Source organism: Pongo abelii, chromosome 16 (genome assembly GCF_028885655.2).
Source record: "Pongo abelii isolate AG06213 chromosome 16, NHGRI_mPonAbe1-v2.0_pri, whole genome shotgun sequence".
NCBI lineage: Eukaryota > Metazoa > Chordata > Mammalia > Primates > Hominidae > Pongo > Pongo abelii.
The window spans coordinates 62,575,180-62,588,911 of NC_072001.2; the positions used below are offsets into that span (position 1 = coordinate 62,575,180).

General features: G+C 40.4%; 1 protein-coding gene across 2 annotated transcripts in view; it reads left to right on the plus strand.

The window, feature by feature from the left end:
• The window catches only part of FAM81A (family with sequence similarity 81 member A), an 84,672-nt gene extending 71,389 nt beyond the window's left edge, over window positions 1-13,283 (plus strand). Inside the window, exons 7-9 of one of the 2 annotated variants that reach the window (XM_002825506.4) lie at window positions 3,903-4,038; window positions 6,289-6,484; window positions 10,992-13,283. In XM_002825506.4, coding sequence (XP_002825552.1) covers window positions 3,903-4,038; window positions 6,289-6,484; window positions 10,992-11,116 — 457 coding nt within the window. In that variant the 3' untranslated portion in view covers window positions 11,117-13,283. The remainder of the gene's footprint in view (window positions 1-3,902; window positions 4,039-6,288; window positions 6,485-10,991) is intronic. The other variant, XM_063716169.1, reaches the window with a different exon arrangement.
• Window positions 13,284-13,732: the final 449 nt, after the last annotated feature.

A 13,732-nucleotide genomic window follows, 5' to 3' on the forward strand; every position in this document is an offset into this window, starting at 1 on the left:
GTCTCAAAAAAAAAAAAAAGAAAGCCAACTACATTCCAGTAGAATAAGTAAAAAACCAAGTCTAGACACATCAGTTTGGTGCTCTAAAACTACAGAACACCAAATATAGAAAGATCTTAAAGGAGAGAGAGAAATTAGACCAATGCTGATTCCTCAGCCATATTAAGGGTGAGAAGGTGGTCTGGTACCTTCAGATACTGAGAGTCTGATTGTCAGCCAGTGGAAAAATAAAGATCTTTCAGACAAATAAGAACTCAAAGTTTTTAGCTGGATATGGTGGTGCATGCCTATAGTCCCAGCTACTCAGGAGGCTGAGGCAAGAGAATTGCTTGAGTCCAGGAGGTTGAGGCTGCAGTGAGCTATGATTGAACCACTGCACTCCAGCCTAAGTGACAGAATGAGACCCTGTCTCAAAAAAAAAAAAAAAAAAAAAAAAGAACTCAAAGTGTACTAATAAAACTACACTAATGGAATTTTAAAAAGACGGCCTTCATGGCTGGGTGTGGTGGTTTGCACCCATAATCCCAGCACTTTGGAAGGCTGAGGCAGGCAGATCACCTGAGGTCAGGAATTCAAGACCAGCATGGCCAACGTGGTGAAACCCTGTCTCTACTAAAAATACGAAAGTAGCTGGAAATCACCTGACCCCAGGAGGCGGAGGTTGCAATGAGCCAAAATCATGCCACTGCACTCCAGCCTGGGCAACAGAGCCAGACTCCATCTCAAAAAAAAAAAAAAAGAAAAAGAAACAAAGAAAATAATACAAAAAGAAGGGCCAAAATATGAGAAGAAAGGATGAGCAAAGAATATGATGAACATTGGGCAAATCTAAACAAACAGTAATATTAAAGTCGAATTTGCAGAGGATCAAAACACAACTAAAATATAGGTCAATGACAACATCTAAATGAGGAGGAAGATTTCTGAAATTATTATTCGGAGTTTTTCAGGATCAAATTAGAGACATTGAATAACTTTAGACTTTGATAAATTAAATGTGTGTATTAAAATTTCTATTCTAAAAGAATAAAATTGGGTGTATAATTTCCAAACGTTAGAAAAAATCCAAAGGACACAAGTTCACATCAGATATGTGAAAGTGTTAGCAAGGATGTGGAGAACAGGACCTCTTTATAGTGCTGAGTAAAATGTGAAGTAGTACAACCACTCTAGAAAACAGTCTGGTGTTTTCTGGAAAAGCTGGATGTGTTCAGACCCTAGAGAAACTCTCCCAAATGTGAACCAGGAGCTATGTATCAGTATTTTTGTAACAGCATTATTATTTATTTTATTTATTTATTTTGAGATGGAGTCTTGCTCTGTCGCCAGGCTGGAGCGCAGTGCGCTTGATCTCGGCTCACTGCAACCTCCGCCTCCCGGGTTCAACGATTCTCCTGTCTCAGCCTCCCGAGTAGCTGGGACTACAGGCATGTGCCACCATGCCCAGCTAATTTTTGTATTTTTGGTAGAGATGGGGTTTCACCATGTTAGCCAGGATGGTCTCAATCTCCTGACCTCGTGGTCTGCCCACCTCGGCCTCCCAAAGTGCTGGGATTACAGGCATAAGCCACTGCACCTGGCCCATAACAGCATTATTTTTAATAGCAAAGATGGATAAAAACAAACCAAAACAAATGTCCATCAACAGAAGACTGGATAAGCTATGGTATATTCATAAAATTGAATATTATTCAACATTGAAAATGAATTCACTACAGCTATACAAATCAGCATGAATGAATCTCACAGACATATGTTAAGTGAAAAACGAGTAGAAAACTCACACTTTAGTACTGTTCCATTTATATAAAATTTGAAAATATGCAATGCTGGCCAGGCGAGGGGGCTCACGCCTGTAATCCCAGCACTGTGGGAGGCCAAGGCAGGCAGATCACTTGAGGTCGGGAGACCAGCCTGGCCAACATGGTGAAACCCTGTCTTTACAAAAATACAAAAATTAGCCGGGCATGGTGGTGTGTGCCTGTAGTGCCAGCTATTCAAGAGGCTGAGGTGGGAGAATCACTTGAACCTGAGAGGCAGAGGTTGCAGTGAGCCGAAATCACACCACTGTACTCCAGCCTGGGCGACAGAGCGAGACTCCATCTCAAAAAAAAAAAAAAAAAAAAAGCAATGCTGAAAAATATGCTATTTTAGGATCCAAACCAATAGAATAAAATGATAAAGAACAATAAGTTCCAGTTAATGGTTACTTCTTGGGTTGTGGGGTGATCGCAGAGTACACTTGGGTCTTCTAAGGTCCTGGCAGGGGTTCACGGTTGTGTACTTAGGGTACAGGCTAGCTTCCATGCTGGCTCTCACATAACAGTGTGGAGATCAGTGGTCCAGAGGAGACAGGCAGCAGTCACAGCTCAGTGTGGTTTTTCCAAGGCTCCAGTCCTTGTCCCTTCCCAGTCACCTGGGACAGGGAGAGAGTCCAGGGCAGAAGCTTTGTTTTTAAAGATATGACTGGAAAGGTGTGCTTATGACTTTTATGCATCATGAGGCTACATCTCGCTGCAAGGGGTCCTGGGAAATGTGGTCTCTGGCTAGGCAGCCATGTACCCAGTTAACATTTGAGGGCTTCTTAATGAGGAAGAAGAAGAGAACAGATATTGCAGGACAAGTGGTAGCTCTACTACAATGGGTGTTCATGTTATCATTATTTAAGTCACATGTCTACATCACATACATTCTTCTGTATTTTATTACATATTATAATAAAAACTGGAAAGAAATAATTAAGAGGGAGGTAGCAGGTATGGACAGTTATAAGGAATTTGGGAAGGGAGAGGAATGGAAGGATGGGAGGGTTTTATTTTTTTCTTTTAATTTTTCTTTTGATTTACCTTAGGAAATATCCATAGAGGGCGAGGGCAACTTGGGGAATGTTAGAGAGAAAGGGAGCCAGGTTCTAGTCCCAAGAGATAAAAGGGACTAGGAGGAAGAGCCTGGGGAAGAAGGGGACCCTAGAAGAGGAGATGAGAGACACTGTGTCCTCTGAGCCAGGAGTATTGTGGACCCTCGGAACTGCAGGGGTCTGCGGCTGGCCCAGCTCTGTGTCTCTGTGTCACCTCAGTGACTGTGCCGCATACTCCTTGTGGGTAGGAAGCACCATCAGATGGTTTATCTGTTGTATTCTCCTGCCTTACCAGCTTCCCAGCTTAGTGCTAAGTGCAATTCTAAGAAAAGGTAAATATGTAATTCTGATTGAGCCTAGTTTAATGCTGGCATATATACCAGAAATATGATAGTTGGAAATTGATATTGTATGATGTCATTAAAAAAAATTGTTAGAACCAGAAATACCATTTGACCCAGCAATCCCATTACTGGGCATGTACCCAAAGGAATATACATCATTCAGTTATAAAGATACATGCATACGTATGTTCACTGCAGCACTATTCACAATAGCAAAGACATGGAATCAACCAAAATGTCCATCAATGATAGACTAGATAAAGAAAATATGGTACTTATATACCATGGAATACTATGCAACCATAAAAAGGAATGAGATCATGCCCTTTGCAGGGACATGGATGGAGCTGGAAGCCATTATCCTCACCAAAGTAACGCAGGAACAGAAAACCAAACACCACATGTTCTTACTTATAAGTGGGAGCTGAACAATGAGAACATGTGGACACAGGGAGGGGACCAACACATACTGGGGCCTGGGGGCATGGGGGGGCAAGGGAGAGCATCAGAAAAAATAGCTAATAGATGCAGGGCTTAATACCTAGGTGATGGGTTGACAGATGCAGCAAACCACCATGGCACATGTTTACCGGTGTAACAAATCTGTATATCCTGAACATGTACCCCGGAACTTAAAATAAAACAATAAAAAATAAAAAAACTGTTTTACATCTAACTTGCAATTTTTTTTTTTTTTTTAGATTTAAAGGTACAGTTGAGGAACTCAGTAACCAGATATTATCTGCACGGAGTTGGTTGCAACAGGAACAAGAACGGATAGAAAAAGAGCTTTTACAGAAAATTGATCAGCTTTCCCTGATTGTTAAGGAAAACAGTGTAGGTATTGATGTTTAGCAATAATTTAGTAAAGTTATTCAGTGGGGGCCTACACTGTTTGAATAATAATACCTAGTAATTTATCACTGATTTATTTGGCACCACCTAAAGCTGTTCAATTGTTTCTTGCCTTAAAATCCATTTCCACAGTTCATATTGATTCTTTGTATTCTTCATAAAGAGATAGAACACTCTGACTTGTTTTGGTTAACAAAGACTAAGTAGAAAATTTCAGTACTTTCAGTTAAGATGAACTTCAGCTAAAACCTTAATGATCCAAATTGTTCATCTTCGTTTCTACATAAAACTAAGAATCACAAACTTCATTCTTGTTTGTTTTAATTTCTTGATCTGGTTTTGCTTTTTTGCCTGGTGTTGAATAGATTTCTGTCTCCAGATCACGCCATTCTACTGTAGCTCCATGTGAGATACCACAGTGCAACATGCAAACAGAATCCACCATTTTTTTCCCCATTTTCCTTCTCCTTCATCCCAGTCTCTCATAGAGCTAAGGTTTGTAGAACTGCTCGAAAACGATATCAAGAAAGTTGTGTGCCGGGCACTGTGGCTCACTCCTGTAATCCCAACACTTTGGGAGGCTGAGGCAGAAGGATCACTTGAGCCCAGGAGTTCGAGACCAGCCTGGGAAACATGGTGAAACCCCATCTCTACAAAAAACACAAAAATTAGCTGAGCATAGTGACACACGCTTGTAGTCCCAGCTAGTCAGGAGGCTGAGCCTGAATCCAGCTTGAGCCCAGGAAGGTCAAGACTGCAGTGAGCTGTGACTGCACGCTACACTCCAGCCTGGGTGACAGAGTGAGACTCTATCTCAAAAAAAAAAAAAAAAAAAAAAGTCTTGCGTATGTAGTATTCAAAATTGTTATGCTCCCAAACCAGTACCTGGCAAGCAAAGTTTCATTGGTTTTAATTATTTAGCATGACATCTCCGTCTCCCTTCCCTTTTCTTGCACTGTTTCCTCTTGTTGGATATTGATGATTGAGCTGAAATGACTGGTGCAGTACATCTCTGACTCTGCTCTCTCCAGATGTGGAGCTGTTGAATTGCAGACTCTGCATTGAGCACCATCAAGAGAGGAGTATCATGCCATAACCCACTTACAGCTTGGAGTTTGCAGTCTTGGCCTCCAAGCTCACTGGCAGACACAGATTCCCATAAAAACCAAGCATGTGGAAAGGAAAAAGGAAAGGAAAGACTTAATTTTCCTATAGGATTTTATATATATTTAAAATATTAAATATGTTCTTTTAAGTATTTCCCCATATTTCCATCACATCTACTAATTGGCTTACTTGGATTTATACTAATACATTTGTACTAATAATTCTTGGTCTTTGGATCACTGTTTATATATGGATTGGTTTAATAGCTAACAGTAAACCCCTGGATAATGGTGGCTTTCATGAAATAGAAACTTATTTTTTATTTTGCATAACGGAAGTCTGAGTATAGGTAATGCAGGACTGGTGTGATAGCTTCTCAGTCCTCAGTGACCCAGGATCCTTCCAGTTTAACTTTTTGCCAATCCTAGAGTGATCCATATCTTCATAACTCAATATAGCTGCTAGAGCTCCAGCCATTCTGGCTGAATTCCAGAAAGGGAAGGAAGAAGGAAGAAGTAAGGACATACATCAGCTGTCTTTTAACTTTTCCTGGAAGCTGCCATATACACTTATACTTACATCTCATTGAATGTAGTGGTTTTGTTTTTTGTTTGTTTGTTTTTTTTGAGACAGAGTCTCACTCTGTTACCCAGGCTGGAGTGGAATGAATGGCGAGATCTTGGCTCACTGCAACCTCGCCTCCCCGGTTCAAGTCATTCTCCTGCCTCAGCCTCCTATGTAGCTGGGATTACAGGCACCCACCACCATCCCTGGCTAATTTTTGTATTTTAATAAAGACAGGGTTTCACCATGTTGGCCAGGCTTGTCTCGAACTCCTGACCTCAAGTGATCTGCCTGCCTCGGCCTCCCAAAGTGCTGGAATTACAGGCGTGAGCCACCGCACCCAGCCTGAAAATGTAGTCTTTATTTTGAATGACCTTATACCCAGCCGAAAATCATGGATCTGTTAAGGAAGAAAGGGAGAATGGATATTATGGTGGGCAACAAGCAGCTGTTGCGAATCTGTTTCTTGCTGATTGTTGTTAAACGATATTATGGCTGATGTGAATGCAATGCGGATTTGTTTTCGGAGTGATTAAGTGCAGTTCTTATCATGGATCTCAGGGAGCCAGTGAAAGGGATATGGAGAAGAAGCTCAGCCAGATGTCAGCCAGACTTGACAAAATAGAAGAGGGTCAAAAGAAGACTTTTGATGGTCAGAGAACAAGGCAAGAAGAGGAGAAGATGCACGGGCGAATCACGAAGCTGGAGTTACAGATGAACCAGAACATCAAGGAAATGAAAGCGGAAGTTAATGCTGGTAGGCCAAAACCAAAACAGCTCACGTGCTTTATTTTCTGTTTGTTCTAAAACCTGTTAATTAGTATCTCCTGCAACTACCTGTGAACCTGGCTAATGGTAATAACCGTGACATATTCTTAGTTGATTTTCTGAGTAGCTGTGCTGTATTTTCTAAGTAGCTACAATGCTGTTTGAATTTCAGCTATATAAAGAGCCACCAGGAGAGACAGGCAAACAAAACTGAAATTGCTTAGCCTGCAGCTGAGGTACATTTTCTTTAGCACCATCGGCCAATTCTTTTCTGTTCGTAGCCAAGGTTAACATGTCTCAGAAGGAAGCACATATCTTTGAGGGGGTTTTGAGGGCTTATTTTATAGTGCTAGCAGTACAGTACCACCCTGGCAATGAATGATTTTCCTCTGCTGGCAGGTCAGCAGGGCCCATTAATTCACACTTGCTTAAAGGAGAACATTAGCGCTGATTTCAAGTTCTGAGTGCTGTCATATACGGGAGGGATTAGATTTACGCCCTGAACTCAGGAATACAGAACTGTGACCGCTAAGTGGAAGGTACCCGAAGACAGATTTTAACTCAATATGAGGCAGAAGTACCTTAAAGTTAATGAGTCCTAAAAGACTGATGGCTTTGGGAGCTTGAGAGTTCTTTGTTATGGCAAGTATTCAAGTAGAGGCTGGTTGACTGTGGTCAGGAAGATGTTCCTGTAGTGTGAGAAGTGGAGCTAAATTGTCTCCTAGCTTCTTCCAATTGTATGATTCCATGAATTTTCTTCTGTGAAATTGTTCTGTTTTGGCCACATGGAAATAAAAGTGCTAGTTATCCCAAGAATAATTTTGTTATTACCACCAAATGTTTATTATTTTATTTATAGGAGCTACAGTTAAATATATGAATTGGAGAACTTGTAAAGATAAAAGTGATTTTCTTTCTTAGTCTTTGGACTATTAAAATATGGTATTTGAATATTTCATCGATGTTTAACTTCGCATCATTCCCTGAAGGAATGTATTGTTATCTATTTAACATACCGTTGAGGATGTTAATATTTAGCACCTAATATGAAAAGCATCTGAGCCTTTTTTAAAAATAAAGCCATTTTCTTTATTACAAAGACAATATATTTCTTTTTTGTTTTGTTTTGTTTTGTTTTGGAGACAAAATCTTGCTCTGTTGCCAGCCTGGAGTGCAGTGGCGTGATCTCGGCTCACAGCAACCTCTGCCTCCAGGGTTCAAGCGATTCTCCTGCCTCAGCCTCCTGAGTAACTGGGATTACAGGCACCCGCCATCATGCTCAGCTAATTTTTTTTTGTATTTTTAATAGAGACAAGGTTTCACCATGTTGGCCAGGCTGGTCTTGAACTCCCAACCTCAAATGATCCTCCCGGCTTGGCCTGCTGATGTGCTGGGATTACAGGCAAGAGCCAGCAGGCCTAGCCTCATGATGCCTTTTTACTCCTTTATTATTTCCATTATTTTGGAAATTAAAAAAAAAAACGACAGAATGAGACAGGGGCTCACTCTGTTGCCTAGGCTGGAGTGAAGTGGTGTGATCATAGCTCACTGCAACCTCCTGGGCTCAAGTGAACCCCCTGCCTCAACCTCCTGAGCAGCTAGGACTATGGGCATGTGCCACCATCCCCAGCTCATTTTTTTATTTAAAAAAATTTTTTTAGAGATGGGGCCTCAGTATGTTGCCCAGACTCGTCTGGAACTCCTGGCCTCAAGCAGTCCTCTTGCCTTGACCTGCCAAAGCACTGGAATTACAGGTGTGAGCCACTGCCTGGTTGCCCTCTTATTATTTCAGTGTATATATCCTAAGAACAAGGATATTCCCTTATAAATAACTTTAATACAATGTATCATCAATGAAATTTTTAATATTCAGTTTTCAACGTGCCATTGTTTTCTTTATAGCAACCCTTTTCCAGTCCAGTGTCTTTTTTTTTCTAATTACATGTTTTTTAAATTAAAAAATTATTGTATATATTTAAGGCATACAACAAGATGTTTATATTTTGATATATATATACATAGTGAAATAGTTACTGTATTCAAGCAGGTTAACATATGTATCATCTCACAGGTATTTGTGTGTGTATGTCTGTGTGTGTCTGTGTGTGTGTGTGTGTATGGCAAGAACACCTGAAAATGTACTCTTTTAGCAAAAATCCCAAATACAATACAATATCATTGACTGTAGTCCTCATGCTATACATGAGATGTCTGGTCTTGTTCATTCTCTATATCAGCAATTTGTATCCTTTGACCTGCATCTCCCCATTTGCTCCTCTTCCGCCCCACCTTTGGCAACCACCATTTTATTCTCTATGTTTATGTTTTCGACTTTCTTTCTTTTCTTTTTTTTTAGACAGAATCTTGCTCTGTCGCCTAGGCTGGAGTGCAGTGGTGCAATCTTGGCTCACTGCGACCTATTCTTCCCATGTTCAAGTGATTCTCATACCTCAGCCTCGCGGGTAGCTGGGATTGTAGATGTGCACCAGCAGGCCCAGCTAATTTTTTATTTTTAGTAGAGATGGAGTTTCACGGTGTTGGCCAGGCTAGTCTCAAACTCCTGACCTCAAGTAATCCACCTGCCTCGGCCTTTCCTCCCTCCCTCCCTCCCTCCCTTCCTCCCTCCCTCCCTTCCTTCCTTCATTCCTTCCTTCCTCCTTCTCTTTCTTTTCTTTCTTTCTTTTCTTTCTTTCTTTCTTTCTTTCTTTCTTTTTCTTTCTTTTTCTTTCTTTCTTTCTTTTTCTTTCTTTCTCTTTCCTTGCTTTCTTTCTCTTTCCTTTCTTTCTCTTTCTTTTCTTTCTCCCTTCCCTTCCCTTCCCCTCCCTTCCCCTCCCCTCCTCTCCCCTCCTTCCTTCCTTCCTTCCTTCCTTTTCTTTTTTTAGATTGCACACATGAGATCATGCAGTATTTTTCTTTCTGTATCTGTCTTATTTCACTTAGCGTAATGTCCTCCATTTTTATCCATTTGTGACAAATGGCAGGCTCTCCTTTTTTGTAAAGCTGAATAATATTCATCATATGTATATACGCACAATTTCTTTATTCACTAATTTTTTGATGGACACACTTCAGTTGTTTCCATTATCTTGGCTATTGTAAATAATGGTGCAATGAACAGGGGAGTGCAGATATCTTTATGAGGCAGTAATTTAATTTCCTTTGGGAATATATCCAGTAGTGAGATTGCTGAGTCGTATGGTAGTTCTATTTTAAATTTCTTTAGTAACCTCTATACCAAGCTTGTCCAACCCACATCCCGCAGGCCACATGCGACCCAGGATGGCTTTGAATGCAGCCCAACCCAATTTCGTAAACTTTCTTAAAACATTATGAGATTTTTTTGTGATTTTTAAAAAATCACTCATCAGCTATCGTTAGTGTTAGTATATTTGTATTGCCCAAGACAATTCTTTCAGTGTGGCCCAAGGAAGCCGAAAGTTTGGATACCCCTGCCCTATACTGTTTTCCACTATGGCGGCCCCATCCTGCATTCCCACCAACAGTGTACAAGTGTTTCCCTTTCTTCACACCCTCGCCAATGCTTGTACTCTTTTGTCTTTTTGATAACAGCCATCCTAACAGGTGTGAGGTGATAACTCATTGTGGTTTTAATTTGTATTTTTCCTACAATTAGTGATGTTGGCCCTTCAGGTTCCAATCCAGAATTACACATCGTATTTAGTTGTCATGTTTCTTTATTTAGTCTCTATTAATCTGGATCAGTTTCTCAGTGATGCTGACATTTTTAAACAATACCAGCTAGCCAGCATTTTGTAGACTATCCCTACTTTAGATTTGTTTGCTTCACTTTTTTTTTTTTTTTTTTTTGAGACGGCGTCTTGCTCTGTTGTCCAGGCCGGAGTGCAGTAGCACGATTTCAGCTCACTGCAACGTCCGCTTCCTGGGTTCAAGCAATTCTGCCTGCCTCAGCCTCCCGAGTAGCTGGGACTACAGGTGTGCGCCACCATACCCAGCTAATTTTTGTATTTTTAGTAGAGACAGGGTTTCACCATGTTGGCCAGGCTGGTTCAAACTCCTGACCTCAGGTGATCCACCTGCCTCAGCCTCCCAAAGTGCTGGGATTACTGGCATGAGCCACCGTACCAGGCCTGTTTGCTTCATCTTGATATAATTTAGGTGTATTTTGGTATTCTTTAAAAATGTCAAGAAGTGATGTTGTGCCCTGCTCAGGGTATCTTTTCAGGAGTTACATTATGTTGTTTCTCCCAGTATTGGTGACGTGAGCTTTGATCACTTGGTTAAAGTGGTATATGACAGTCTTCTCCATTGTAATAGTTCCTTTTTCCTTTTTGTAATTAAAAAGTAATCTCTAGGGAGAAACTAGAAACTCACCCGTTCCCCATCAAACTTTCATCCCAGAGGTTTTAGCATCTATTAATAATTTGTGCCTGAATCAACCATTACTAGATACTATAGAATTTGATACAGCATTTTAAAAAAATGTTAACTCTTGTGAAATTTACCTCTCCTTCAAGGGTTTACAGCTGTCTATGAAAGCATAGGATCCCTCAGGCAAGTTCTCGAGGCCAAGATGAAGCTGGACAGGGACCAGCTACAGAAGCAAATCCAGCTGATGCAGAAGCCAGAGACCCCCATGTGAAGGGAGCTGGGACAAGGTCCTAAAAGACAGTTTTGCCAGTGGGGCTAGGAGCCGGATACCTCTGTAGCCAGGCCGTTGCTGCATTCAGGATTGTTCCATCCATGGCGTGCATGTGCCAAGAAATGTGTTTTTATGGGTCTAAATGTTTACCTTGAGTCTTGAAAATACTCTTTCGTTAAAAGTATGAAATACAGTTTTTACCAGTTTATTTCACTTCTCTAAATTCAATGGAAATCCCCCGCCCTGGATTTTGAAAGGGTTGTATCTTCTTCATTTTATGAATGGAAAGACGACAATTTTTCTTCAATGCTTGATGCACTAATGAAGACTGTTTACTATTTTGAAAAATGTCATGGTGATTTTTTTTAATTAAGAAACTAATGAATCATTACAGGAATGTGTTGCTGCTCACCCTAAATTAAGAGAATGTCCCAGTAGATTAGACTTCAACCTTTGAGTCCAATTTGGATTTTATTATTGTTGTCTATGCATTTCTTATATTGGTTATCTTCTTGTAAATCTGTCTTTTGTAAGGGGAAAGGATTTAACATTTAGAATAAACCCCACCATTTATGTAATGGAAATAGTTTAAACATTGCTAACTGCCATGTGGATTGCAAATTAAATGGAAACTTATTTAGATAATGTAAGGCTCAATATCTGCGTTAACCACCTAGATATTACAGGTTTTAATATTTAAAACTATTTTTGAATTATCCACAACCTGTATAGTGATAGCCATATATTTAATAATGGAATGGTGGTTAACAGTCTATTTATTGCACAATTAATTGTTCACTAATGAAATAGAATGTGATAATTTTTCAGACTTTATGATCTGTTTCCAAAATTGGCACAAAGTGCTAGGGTTTATATACACTTATCGTAACTGTATTTCTGTGCCTTGGTTTTATCATGTCAATGCACTGTACTCTTTAAAAGTTTTGCAGACAAAATAGAAAGTATGATAATCTGTCAGAAGTATGATGTAAAACTGGAATCCTCTGTATTTTTTAAATGTTCTAAAAATTTTATCACTGTTAAGGTATTAATCATTCAGTATTACTAATGGAATAGAAATTCATACTTTTGTATGGACAACAATTCAAATCCATATTGCATTTATAGCACTGTAAGAAACTTTCATCTTGAGCAACTTTGTAGATGATGGGTGTTTTATTTTCAATCGCCATATTTGATCAGTCATTGAAAATTGGCCCCAGTGCTGTTTGTTCATCTCTGTATGTAAAAACTGACAGTGAGACACAACGTTCTGAACTGTGAGGGTGCCCCAGGAAAAAGAAAAACAGGAATACTTTAACAATTAAAAAGAAAAAAATGTTTTTTGTTTGCCAAGGACTCAGGAAAATAAGAAGCATTTTCTATTTTTAGGATAAATCACAAATGAAGTATCTAACTGGCTGTTACTGTTTACCCATATAAAATATGCTGCTAAAGTACATATTTTGCTGTCAATGGCTTGACAATTTTTTTTTTCAAATTTGGACATGAGAGGTTATATAGGGACTATATTATCCAACACATATTTTCTTATTTTTGCCACAAATTTCCACTTAAATAAAAAAAGGCGAATGCTGTTTTGCAATCAGAAAGTGAATTTCTTTTGTGGTAGCGTACACATGGTTCATGTGGTTCTCCACGTTTAAGCACAAACCACAGCACAGGAAGCCACACCCCCTCCAGCATCTCTGTCCTCTGGGGTCTTTGAGGAGAAGGAATCAGAACATCGACACCTGGGAGGGAGGCGGGGAGCACCAGCTGGACTGTGGCCAAGGAGTGATGTAAGCAGGTGACACTTGGCTGTCAGGTGAGTTTCTCAGGTGCCTCTGACATTGTCAGCCCCTTCAGATGAGCCACCACAGGCGTGCTCACCTTGGCTACATGTTGAAATCATCCGGAGGAGTTGGGAAAGCTACTGATGCCCCGCTGTGCCTCCTAGACCGATTAAGTCAGAACCTCCGGGAGGTGGGTCGCAGGCATAGTGCAAGCCCGAGGCCTCTGCGTGTTTGGGTGTGCAGCTGAGGTGGTCAGCTGTCGAGCCACAGTGCAGTTCTCTTCTCACCAAAGCTCAAATGAGAATCAGCTTCCATGTTCTTTCCTTTACCAGAAATTTGCAATAAAAAGAAAAATAAAATTTTCAAATAAATGTGGTGTATGATTTTTAAATTGAAAAGTCTTTTAGTATTGAGCTGAAGACTTAATTAGGTAAAATGCCATAGGAAATATTTCTGTTTGCTCTCTGTGGAAACGCTTTGATGGTTGAAATAAAGTGCTCAAGTCCTGGCAGTTCCTCTGAGGACTGGAATGTCATTGGGAGCTGCTGGTCTGTGGGTTTCGGGGCTGTAGGGCCTTCTCTGCAGCCTTCTTGTCTCTGGCAGTTCTCGGGTGTGTGCTGTGTGCCTGTGCTGTGTCCCTTGTGTGTGTCAACTCTTTTCATTTTAACTAGTTGAGTTCAATACCATTTCCCCATTTTACAGATGAGAAAACAGAGTCACCTAAAGGTTAAGCAACTTGCCCCAAATCCTATAGCTAATAAATGGGAGCCATGATTCAAGCCAGGCCGCCTACTTCCGCACTCTGGGAGCATTACCAGCA